We start from the raw sequence: 13127 nt of genomic DNA on the forward strand, positions 1-13127 counted from the left end.
AAGGCCAACGCATTGTCTAATACTTAGCTATTTTTTTCTAGCCTCTAACACATAGTTCTTTTTGGATTCATACTTAACCAAATTTTCACTAGTTATGGCTTATTTCAAAGCTACTAAACAATCTATTTAAACACTTAGAATTTTCCTACTCTTTAACATAGGATTTAACTTATACTTAGTTAATCCCTTTTATTTCCTGTTTAAGTAGGAAAAATGGAAATCCGGGTTTTACATGTTTCTTCCTACAGATAAGTCTGAAGTGACTACAGTCTTTGAGCAATTTTACACCACCATCGAAACCCAGTTCAATGCCAAAATTGCTATCCTTCAGAGTGACAATGATCGTGAGTTTGTTAACCAGTCCCTCCGTGATTTTTTAGTCTCTAAAGGTACCATCCACCAGAACTTCTGTGCCTATACAGAGTGACTGAACAGAAAAATCGTCACCTTATTGAGGTTGCTCGGGCCCTTATCATCCTTGTGTCCCTACCCTCATACCTGTGGGGAGATGTTGTACTCACTGCAGCCCATCTCATAAATCGGATGCCTTCCCGTGTGGTCAAGTTCCAAACTCTCTTAGCTCATTTCAAAGAGTCCATCTCTTCTACCCGTTTTTTCCCAAATGTTCCTCTTCGGGTGTTTGGGTGCACTATTTTTGTCCATAATCACGGTACCTAGAGTAAGTTCGCTCCTAGGGCCCAAAAATGTGTCTTTGTTGGGTATCCGCTCCATCGACGAGGTTACAAGTGTTACCAACCTTCTTCTCGAAAGTACTTTGTTACCATAGATGCCACCTTTCAAGAAGACAAACCTTTCTTTCCCGTTAGTCCTCTTCAGGGGGAGACTCCGAGTGCATAGGCTAACACGTTGTCCACTTATTCCATTCCCATAGACCTGTTTCCTGAACCCATTCCCGACACTAATGATCATATCCTTCCTACAAAACAAGTTCCTTAGATAACCTACTATCGGAAGAATCTCCAAAAGGAAATAGTCCCCAAAATAGTTCCCCATGTTGCTCATTCGGTAGGTGTTCAAGAGTCGGAACCAGAGCCAGCTCAAGGTAACCATACTCTTGATGATAATAAATATGTTGAAAGTAATGCAGTGAACTCTGGCGATGCAACGAACTCTGGCGAAGTTGGAGAGGATGAGAGCAATGAATTTCCACCTGATGATGCACAGGAAATTGAAAATGTGCAGTAGATGAATATAGAGGAAAATGTTGATAGGACCAGTGAGATTGATGCTACCCTGGACTTCCCGATTGCTCTATGAAAGGGAATGAGGTCATGAACCAAGTATTCTATGAAAAGCTTCTTATCTTACAATAGCCTTTCAACAAGATTCAAGGCCTTCACCACTAGTCTGAACACCGTGATAATTCTAGGAAATGTGTACAAGGCTCTAGAGATCCCTGAATGGCGAGCTGCAGTTATGGAAGAGATGCGAGCCCTCAAGACCAACAAAATGTGGGATCTAGTTGCTCTTTCGAACGGTCACAGAACAGTCGGGTGCAAATGGGTGTTCACCATCAAATACAAGTCCGATGGGACTCTCGATAGATATAAAGCCAGATTGGTTGCAAAAGATGCAAGCCCTCAAGACCAACAAAACGTAGGATCTAGTTGCTCTTTCGAAAGGTCACAGAACAGTCGGGTGCAAATGGGTGTTCACCATCAAATACAAGTCCGATGGGACTCTCGATAGATATAAAGCCAGATTGGTTGCAAAAGGATTCACTCAGACATATGGGGTGGATTACTCAGAAACCTTATCGCCGATGGCAAAACTCAATACTATTTGGGTTCTCCTCTCTGTTGCTATGAACCTAGACTAGCCCCTACATCCGTTGGACGTGAAAAATGCGTTTCTAAATGGTGAACTGGAAGAAGAAGTATATATGACTCCTCCTCCAGGTTTTGAAGCGCATTGGGATTCAGGTTTGCAAGTTAAAGAAGTCACTGTATGGTCTGAAACAATCCTCTAGAGCTTGGTTCGATCGGTTCACAACCTTTGTCAAAACCCAGGGATAAATTCAGGGGTATTCTGAGCACACATTTTTCACTAAGAAATCAGCTCCAAGGAAAGTAGTTGTGTTAATTGTATATGTTAACGATATTATTCTATCAGGGAATGATTCTATAGAAATTGACAAGTTGAAACAGAAGATGGCAGAAGAGTTTGGGATTAAAGATCTCGGTAATTTGAGATATTTCTTAGGCATGGAGGTAGCGAGATCAAAGGAAGGGATCTCAGTATCTAAGAGGAAATATACACTAGACCTGTTACGAGAGATTGGGATGACTAGATGTAAACCTACAGATACACCTGTAGAGGTTAACAACAATCTGGTAGAATCAGTAGACGACATTCCAGTGAACAAGAAAAGATATCAACGACTTCTAGGGAAACTGATATATCTCTCACACACTAGACTTGATATTTCATATGCAATCAGTTTAGTGAGCCAGTTTATCCAGTCCCCATATGTGAGACACATGGAGGCTGTTACTCAAATTCTGAGATATCTAAAGTCGACACCTAGAAAGGGCTTGGTGTTCAGGAAAAATGATAGAAGATGCATCGAAGCATACACAGACTCAGACTGGGCCGGTTCTGTTACTGATAGGAAGTCAACTTCGAGATATTGTACCTTTGTATGGGGAAATTTAGTCACATGGAGGAGTAAGAAACAGGGTGTCGTGGCTAGAAGCAGTGCCGAAGCTGAATACGGGGCTATGAACTTGGGCATTTGTGAGGAAATTTGGTTGAAGAAGGTATTAGTAGATCTTCATCAAGAGAGTCATCACCCAATGAGACTCTACTATGACAACAAGGCTACCATTAATATTGCCAATAACCCCATTCAGCATGATAGAACCAAACATGTTGAGATAGACCGACATTTCATCAAAGAGAAACTAGACAACGGTAGCATTTGTATCCCCTATGTCCCATCCAGTCAACATATTGCGGATGTCCTGACCAAGGGGTTACCTAGATAGACGGACACTTGTATTAGCAAGTTGGGCCTCATTGATATTTACGCCCCAACTTGAGGGGGAGTGTTGAAATTGTTATTTAGCCCTAAGGGCATTTTAGTCTTTTACTTAGCATCTACTGTCTAGGGTTTCTCTCAGTTTGGTTATTTATATATGTCCTATGTTGAGTACTGTGTATCAGAAAATTAAGAATAAAAATCTCTCATCGTGGTTTTTATCCCTGATCTAGGGTTTCCACGTAACTCTGTGTCTTTTCTCTCTTCTACCCTTTTTTCAATAATTTGGTAGAGGGGAGAAAAAGCTCCAAAGATCATTTCCAAAGCAATCTGGTCGATTATTTCTTTTCTACCTTCCCCTAGCAAGCCACAAAAAATAAAAAATAAAAATAAAAATAAAAAAAAATAAACTCTTATTTCCCAATGGTTTTATTTTATATCTCATTGATTCACTCTCCTTTCTTCTTGGCCAGATCTGCTACTTTAGGTCTTTGAAAATTGGTGGCTGAGAAGTAATGTACCAAAAATAAAGGGTTATCCAAAACCACGAGAAACATGAGAATATATGATGTGCACTTACTTGCCAGAATTATCACTGTGAAGAAGTTTCTAATTTCTACTTCTTTGTCTCTCTTCTTAGGTCTGTGTTGCACTAGGTATAGCAATCAAGAATGTTTGATGATGATAGATTACAAGGTACACAACTCTCTCAATTTACTCCATAAATTCAAAGCTTAAAATTATTCTAAAAAGTAAGAACAGATTTCTTGATCTCCTTTTAAATAGGAAGAAACAAAATTGTACTTGATTTGATTGTAAAACTGTTTAGGATAATTGTTCAACATCAACATCAACCTTTCTCTTTACTTTGTTATGCGAAATGTCATTTATTATTTAGAACATAACAGGTTGCTTGCAAGATTAGAATGACAAGCCTCGTGATAGCCCACTGCCTACCTTTTCTTTAGTACGCAAATTTGTCGAGTAACAATAAAAAATTACATTATATTTACCCTATATTGGGTATCCTTCTTTCTATTTTCACATTTTTGTCCAGCTATTGGTTTGATCGGTTCTTCATCACAAAAATATAAATAGTGAAGAAATCAAACAAAGTCCAAAAGTTGTAAGAATGAAAAGAGTACAGATCCCAAGACTTTAAAGATTAAACACCATTAATAAAACTAGTATGTATTTCAATCATTTTGTACATTAATATAGAAAATAATTGATGATCAACCTGTTAGTTTACGTGTCCAATATTGGTTTTAGTTTGAGAACTTGATTATCTCTAAAATTGAACCAAAATGGAATGATTCATACATTGATTAGTTACACGAATGGCTTGAACAACAACATGCCTTGAAATTCTTTTGGGAAAGCTTGAACTTCTTAAACAGTCGGTGACCAAATCTCTGTTTAATGTAATGACAACACAAGATGCTCCACATACATGAATATATATTTGTTGGTTAGAACAACAATTGAGATGAAAATTTCCTCGTCAATGCAGCAAGCTTTGCATCTATAACATCCTCCACAAAACAATCATTTTCTTGATTTGCTAGAAGTCTAGATCTTTCAAGTGATATAATGCAATATAACATTAATTCATACTGGCTCACTAGTACAATAGGAGGTGTCCTGCTCTATATGCTTGAAGATAGAGAAATGATGGATTCTTTAATAGTCTATCTCTTTTTCTTTTCTTTTTTCTTTTGTTTTTATACTTTGAAGCAATAAGTTAGGAATAAAAGGAAAATTTATAAGTGGCTAGAGATTTCTTGTGATGTTTGAAGTCTAGTTCATGTCAATACATACTATTGGTTTAAGATGGTAAGTTGCATTGCTTGATTGGTTTGCACTTTGCACTAATCGAAGTAATCTCCATGATTGCTCTATAACTTGGTGATAAGTTATAATATATTATTTTGGACAATGTTTTTCTTGATAAGTTACAATATGTAATTTTGAAACGATTGTGTATCTCTTAATTTGATTCAATTGCATTATTATGTATTGCATTCTTGTTAGCATGTTTCTCTCTCCCTCTTGTTTTTAGAATTCTATTCACATCATCATAGTTTCTTTTCTTCCTAGGCATAGTTTAGTTTAAGGTCTTTTCAATTTGACATACATTAAAGGAACAATTATTGATGTTTTTCCCCAATCAAGAGCTCGCATTTTATCTTCGTTGATGCTTCCTTCTGTATAAACTAGAGGTTAGATTCTATATTCTACGACAAGTAGTTTCCCTCTTGTTCCCAATCAAAATGAGTTTTTATGCATATGACCACTATTTAATTCCTTTAATTTCGAATGATTATAGTTGAATTTTGTTGTGAAGGGAAGCATAGGGGCATAATTAGTAGAAGGCCTTGAAATGAAAGAAGAGGAATACAAATTGATAAAAACCAAGTTCAAGACTCTGATAGCCGGCATGATGGAAGCAGGAACAACTTAGATTTGGCCTTGTACTTGAATGGTAAAAAGTAGAGATGCAAGATTTTGTCAATAATAATTAATTTAAGTTGTTACTGTATAGATAATAAAACTGTATGAGATTGTTAAATGAGTGATGACATACTCGATTAAGAGTTTTACAATATATTTGGAGCGATGGCATGTGTTTTGTGGAAAGATTATTATGAGCATTTTAATATTCCCATTTTGTTGGAGTTTTAAGTGTTAAAAAAGATGTGTTGGGTTTGGTGTCAGTGGATCTTTAAATGACTTGTGCTATTAATTCAATACGGTTTCTTTTGTTATGTTTGTTTATTTAATATGTGTCTATGCTTTTTTTGTTTAATAGGTATCTATCAAAAGGTACAAATCAATCGTCTAAAGAAATGTCCATTGAGAGATCAAGAAAATTTTAAGAATTACAAGTGAACAAAAAAATATTTGCAAAATATTTTATTTACTTGCAAAAATAAACATGAAAGATACATTACTTTATTTAGTATCATTTGTATATTTTGGTCTAGGAAATTATTACATTGTTTTTATTGGTAAGGTTAATAGATTTATAAAATTTCAGTTATGAATGAAAGTCATGGTATTTAATGTGTTATGAAGTATTCAATATGTGTGGGTTGAGCTTGAGTCACGAGTTTATTTTAACACAAATATGAAGAATAATATACAAATTATTCTTGTTGAGAAAAACAAATTGTACCTTTTATAACCAATGAGTATAGCTATAACGAAATATTATTATAGTGAAGAAAAAGTGCTATCAAAAGATTATTATAGTAATTATAACTTTAAAAAAGACTAAATAACCTTACTATAGCATAAGATTAAAGCTATAAATACTATAGTATAGCATTAAAAAAGTGCTATTAGAAGTTAAAGATAACATATTATTTTAGCTATATAAACATATTATAGTTTTAATAAAAGACACTATTAAATGTTTTTATATCAAAGTAAATAAGCTATACATTCATACTTTAATATAGCATCTAATATAGCTCTACAAAAACGCTATAAAAAGTCTCAAACTTTTAATAACATGGACTGTCAGAACCTTCGAAAAAAACTATAACAGGTATTTTATAGCATTTTTCGTTAGCCATCGTGTCCATTATTTCTTGTAGTACAAATACTCTAATTTCTTTTAAAATGACTTATTTTTTAAATTAAATACTTGAAAATGTATTCCAAACATATCCTAAGTTATAGATCCAACGTATCTTAATTTATAAGGATATAAAAATTAGAACCTTCAACTTTAAGGATTGATAGTGTAGGTACTCCACTAGGTATACTTATTTTGGTAGATTTATATATATTTTATGGCCACATGAATTAGGATGGCTCCAAATGCATCTCGTTATTCCTGTTATCGATAATTTTGATTGAATTTTTATTTATCTGCTGCCCATGGCTAGTAGTAGTAAGTCTTTTTTTTCTCCCTTAATAAACAAGAGACAATTGTAAATATAGACATTAGACCAAAAATATTAGTCAATATAATATAATATAAAAAAATTATAAATATGGTCAAATTTAAATAATCTATGAGTGATAAACCATATTATTGGCATCACTAGTAATAGTCTATCAACGATAGATTTCTATATTTGTAACGGATAATTGTCTATATTTGCAATCTTTTTAAAATTATGTTATACACTTGGCTATTATTCTTAAAAATGTTATCAACTGCAATTATCCAATAAACAATTAGTAACCACATTTATTCATTAGAAATCGGAAATAAGATACAAGACCCCGTGAGCAAGATTGTTATGAAACGGCCTCGGGTAGTTTAAACTCTTTTAACTTGATCTTTCTCGCAGTATATTAAGCCCAACATATCTGCAAAATAATTCTACCATTGTCAATACAAAGAATTTTTTTTAAAAAAAAAGTAAAATAATCTAAACATAACTTAATTGTCCTAAAATATGTACCTTTTGGCTAATATTTTGCCTAAAATATGTATCTTAAACTAAAAAGCTCAAGATTTTATCAATTCTATTGCTAATAATATTTTTTTAAAAAAAAAAAAACGTAACTTTTCAAACATTTTGCGCAATAAATTTCTTTTCGGGTGAACATTACATCTATAGTTTCAGAAACTGTTTGAAGAATAAAACAAAAAATAATTAAAAATAATTTTAGATTCAATTTAATAACCATTTTCTTTTTGTTTTTGATTTTTTTTAAAATTATTCCCCTCTTAATTTCTTACAATAATTTACATATTTATTAAATATAATGATTGAATTGTCAGTCAAATTCTAAAAAAAAAAAAAGTTTTCAAAAGTTATTTTTTTTTCAAAATTTGACTTAATATTTGATAAAAAGTAATTAACAAAAGAAATAATTTAGTAATAAAAGTAATATTTATAGACTTAATTTTAAAAAATAAAAAATATAAAACGAAATAGTTATAAAAACTCACCGGCCAAGCATCAAGAGAGTGGCCATAGGATTGGTTCCAGGTGACTCGGAGAAGGTGGAGCCGTCAACTACACGCAAATTTTTAATTCCGATGACTCTGTAATTTCCGTCGACAACTTTTCCGACCAAACATCCTCCATGATAATGCCAATAAGTTGTCACTGTTTTCTTACAATACTCTTCAACCGAACTAACATCCGACAAATTTTGGGGCAACCGAGGTCCCAAAAACTCGAATCCTTTTCTACCCTCAAAATCTTGGATCTTAATATTTTCAATTGTTTGGGTTTTAAGAAAATCTCCAATTTTTCTTACTCCTCTAACACATTTAGCAAGATCATCAGGGTGAGAATAGTAATTGAATCTAACAGTGGGACTTTTCTTTACATCAGTAGAAGTCAAATGTAAGTAACCATCAGAAAGAACCTCAGAGAATTTTCCAGCGATGGTGGCTAGGCTTAAATTGACGGAATCAAATCCATGAGGAATAAGGCTAAATGACAGCGGCACTGAAAATGGTAAATAACTTGTGATTGATTGTAGATGGATATTGTTTTCTAAAGTTCCAACCACTTTTACAGCTGTGGTAACTAATGGAAATGGAAGCAGAATATTGACTGTGTAACGAGGATTGTCCGACATGAATTGTCCGACATGGTGTTGGTTAAGTACAACAGGTACTTTCAAGGATGAAAGATGAGATTTTGGGCCAACCCCACTTAGAAGGAGAAGTTGAGGGCTTCCAATGGCTCCAGCGCTTAGAATTATCTCACCTTTCTTGCGAACGAATGCTCTATGTAACTTTCCTTTTGAATCTGAATAAGAAACCCCACTGGCAGATAAACCTACATGAGTTGGAAGAAAAGAAATCAATGTGAAATAAAAAAAATTGAGGAAGTCACTACTCTATCAAATCAATAATGTGTTTATAACTAGGATTAAAATGTCAATATAGACATTTTAATTTTATATGTAGATTGATGGAAATAATGAAATTTCTAAAAAGAATATATTTAAATTAATAAATATGTTGATTTTACTTCCAATCTTGGTTAAGATCTTGTTATTAGTTATCATATTCATATTTCACTAGACTTGAAATAAGGTGAGATTCATTTCATTTAGCACTAACCAGAAAAGAGGATTTTCTGTACTGTGGCTTGGATTGCAACTTTAAGATTGTTGGGTTCAGCCTTATTTAGAAGCTCCACAGCTCCATGTCTGTTTCCTTCCTTATCGAAGATGGAGCCTCCAATTTTAGTCCCCACAGAATGCCTCAAATCAAATCCATTATCAGGGCCAACTCCAGCCTCCAACAATCCCTTTCTAAAAGCATACTGCCAACCATTATTCAAACTTGCTTGAAACACCACACTCTCTTCAACCCATTCATAAGCCTTTTCCACCAATTTCATGTCCCAGTTAACCCCTGCAGTTTCAAAAAACTCTCGATGTCCCCTTGAATAGAAGCCACCATTGAGCATACTAGTACCACCAAGGACTCGTCCTCTTAAATTCTCCACGCCATCCTCAGAGACAAATCGTTGGAAAGGATTTTTGCCATCATCTTCAATAGTGAAGACGTTCGTGAAAGTTTGTTCACTCAATACAGTAGGATATTTCGTGGGTTCACTGCCTCTTTCAAGAAGGAGAACTGAGAAATTTGATGATAAGGTTGCAGCTAACGGACACCCTGCTGTTCCTCCTCCAATTATGATATAGTCATATTCTTCTTTTTTAGGTAACTCACTAGCATCATGTACAAACTTCATGTATCTAACATCTTCAAAACAAATGAAACAAGACTATTAGAGGGAAACCATTGTTAAATGATGTTAAGAGAAATAGAGGGCTTTTATTTACCTTCATTAGGGTTTGTGTTTGAGGAGAGGGAGACTCCCAATTGAAAGTGAAGCAGCATAGACACAAGAAAGAATAGCAGAAAGGCAGCCATAGGACGACGGTGCTCCATGTTTTTCAAATTTTTTATGTAGAGAAGCCTGCTTGAATATATTTATATATATAGTACGGGAGTTTGAATCTAAAATTGAGAATTCCCTTGACACTGATGTAAATAGTTGGTCAAATTTAATCGGGAAAAAAAATCCTTTTTTACTCTAAATTTTCTAAAGAAAAATCGCATGATTAGCAGATAATTTTTTGTTAAAATTTTGTGAGTTTGAATAAATTTATTTAAATTTTATTAATCAAACTGAAATTTGTGCAGAATTTAATATTGCTAAAATTACATTGTTTTTGTTCGGAAAAATTAGTTTTTGTAGTATGGGTCTCGATATCGTTCAGTCCTTTATTTTAAAATGATACACCTTGAATTGTTCTCTAGGTTTTAAAATATTACCATTTTATTCATGAAATTTTATTTTTGTTTTATTTTGATCCTTAAATTTTATAATTTACATTTTTAACCTTGATTTTTCACTAAATACACACTTTCAAGAGTTTAGCATTAATTTTTATTAATTATGAAGTAAAATTTAAATTTAATTTCAATAATGATGAAAAAATAGTGATATTAATTTAATTAATAATTATAATTCTTCTATTCTTTTAAATTAATTTAATAGACATAAACACTCTAGATGAAATGTGAGTATCTAGTTAAAAAATTATGGTTAAAAATGTAGATTTAAAATTTTAAGGAACTAAGTTAAAATCAACCTCCAAACTTAAGGACGTTTATTTACTGGAACGGAAATCTGATCCAATGGTAATGCTAATCCTTTGATGGGTGTTTACTACAAAATTGGATGTAATTGTAATTAAAAAAATTTGTTGGTATTATTTAGTTACAATAAAATGTATATGATTTCCAAAATGCCCCTTTACATTTCTAATTAATTAAATATGGTAACTAAATAATATATATGCTACTATAAGAATTGAAAACACTTTATCGTTTTTATTTACTTATTCAAAATTTTATATTTAAAAAACTTACATTTCAGTTAAAATTAAAATTTTTGTCATTATAAAAAATAAAACACTAAATTCAAATTTTAAAGTAGAAAAAGACAAGATTTCTTTAAAAGAAGGACACATAATCTTCATATAAATATATTAAAAAAGAAAAAAATTTCCAAACAAAATCTACAATTAGTTGATTTAATAAGGTAATATTATTTAATTTATTTTTAAATTACATTTTTGTAACAAACTATAATCCAAAAATCACATATAGGAGAAAAAAATATTCTTCCTGCTAATGTGTGAAGAAAATGGCAAAAAATCACGCAATCCTATCTTGCTTGTCATTCTTGTAAACATTAATTATGGATATCGATAGCGGATAAAATCAATAATATATATATATTAATCTTTTAATTATAGATATTCGATGTAGATTATTAATACAAATTATTGATATAGATTACATTATTGATACGAATTCTTGATTCTAATCCTCGATACTATTACTTAATACAGATACTAATACTAATTACATAATTGATATTGATCATACTAATCATTGATATAGATTATTGATTACCAGTATTGATATCGATTATCCATATTAGTATTGGGTATAAATATTGATACTAATATTGATCATTGATATAGAATAATGAGTACCGATACTAATACTTAATTATGAGTATTAATATTGATACTGATTACTGATATAGATTACCTATACTAATATTGATTACCTATTCTATACTAATACTGATATGAATATAAGGATCTAGGGAGAAAGGGTAAAAAATCATGGCAAGTTAGTAAAAAAAAATGGTGTGATCCTACTTTAATTATCAAAGGTAATTTGATTGGAGACTCTTTTTTTGGGGGGTGATTATTACGATTACATAATATTGGTAAACAGCCACAAATGTAATTAATTGAGTACAACTTCTTATATTACCATTGATTAAGTTAAGATGGAAATAATTATGGCATAAAAATATAATATTTTGAAATCTAGAGACAAAAAAAAAATTTAGAATCCAAAATCATGACCAAAATAATATGTTTTTTCCTTTTTTCTTTTTTTCATTTTAAATCTATAAGTGAAATAGCAAAAATTGAATAAGGACTAGAAATGAATGTAACATTTAACTAACTATGTTATAAATTTGGTAAAACTTAGGGACCGTTTGTTTCGTAGGCATCATAGATAATAGAGTGAGCATCAGGATTACCATGTTTCTTTTGCGGTATGGTAGAATGCCCTCCTAAAAGATGGATTTTTCAGATTTCCGGATTGAAGGTCCCATTTTTCATTTTCATTCTTCCTTTTTATTTCGATATATATATATATATGTATATATATATATATATATATTATATCATATATATAAAATAAATACTGTCAACCACATATATTTAATAAATTTTTAGTTATATCGTAATTATTATTCATTTTTAGCAATAAATTTAAATTTAAATGAATATTTATTTTATAAAAAAATTTAAATTATGATATATTATTTTGTTGAGAAAAATATATATAAAAACAATAGAAATTGTATTAATTTTAAAAGAAATTTAAATGGATAAAAAACAAATATGTTATATAAGTTCAAATTATATCAAATTACTTATAAATTAATAAATAGTCGTAAGGGCATTCTTAGAACATTATGTAAATTGAAAACATTCCTAAGTAGAAATCTTACGAAACAAACACAGTTAATCAAATATTTCTTAGTATCTACAAAAAATATTCCTACAAAATAAACATAGTAATTTAAAGATGTTAGACATCTATAATTTCTAATATCTATAATTCCAGGCATCTAAGATTCCGATTATCTACCTTTCCAAAAAATAAATGGTCTTAAAAATTTATGTGAAAATTGATTGAATGGGATCATTATTTATATATTTTATATTATTATTTCTTTTTCTTTCGTGTTGGACAAGTAGCAAGACGTACACAATAATTGTTTGTAATATTATTGATAAGATATGGATCCTCTAAGTCAAATGTCTATATATCATCGATTCGATTATTAGAAAATATTTAGGTATATTATAGGCTGGCATCCTATTAAATTGTCAAAATCATTATTTAACATATGTCAAATTTTTATTATATTTTTTAAATATTTTAATTCATTATTTATGTGTGTGAGAGTGAGATGCATAGATATATCTATTAGGTGAGATGTATAGGTGTATCTACCGAAGTATTGCTCTCTTATAAAAAGCTATGTAATAAATAAAAAGATATGAAAAAGTACATTGTTATTAT

The 13127-nt window shown here is 31.2% G+C and overlaps 2 protein-coding genes across 2 annotated transcripts; one reads left to right on the forward strand and one right to left on the reverse strand.

Annotated features, from left to right (window-relative positions):
* Positions 1-1903: 1903 nt before the first annotated feature.
* LOC120079224 (uncharacterized mitochondrial protein AtMg00810-like) lies at positions 1904-3008 on the forward strand. Its single transcript, XM_039033385.1, has 2 exons — positions 1904-1943; positions 2134-3008. The coding sequence occupies exons 1-2, from the start codon at positions 1904-1906 to the stop codon at positions 3006-3008; spliced, it is 915 nt and encodes a 304-aa protein (XP_038889313.1).
* Positions 3009-7287: 4279 nt separating this feature from the next.
* On the reverse strand, positions 7288-9887 carry LOC120080549 ((R)-mandelonitrile lyase 1-like). The gene is made up of 4 exons (XM_039035244.1): positions 9779-9887; positions 9048-9698; positions 7917-8760; positions 7288-7327 (listed from the first exon to the last, which is right to left on the reverse strand). The coding sequence occupies exons 1-4, from the start codon at positions 9885-9887 to the stop codon at positions 7288-7290; spliced, it is 1644 nt and encodes a 547-aa protein (XP_038891172.1).
* Between the last annotated feature and the right edge of the window lie 3240 nt (positions 9888-13127).

The sequence above is a fragment of the Benincasa hispida genome, chromosome 6 (genome assembly GCF_009727055.1).
Source record: "Benincasa hispida cultivar B227 chromosome 6, ASM972705v1, whole genome shotgun sequence".
Taxonomy (NCBI): Eukaryota; Viridiplantae; Streptophyta; class Magnoliopsida; order Cucurbitales; family Cucurbitaceae; genus Benincasa; species Benincasa hispida.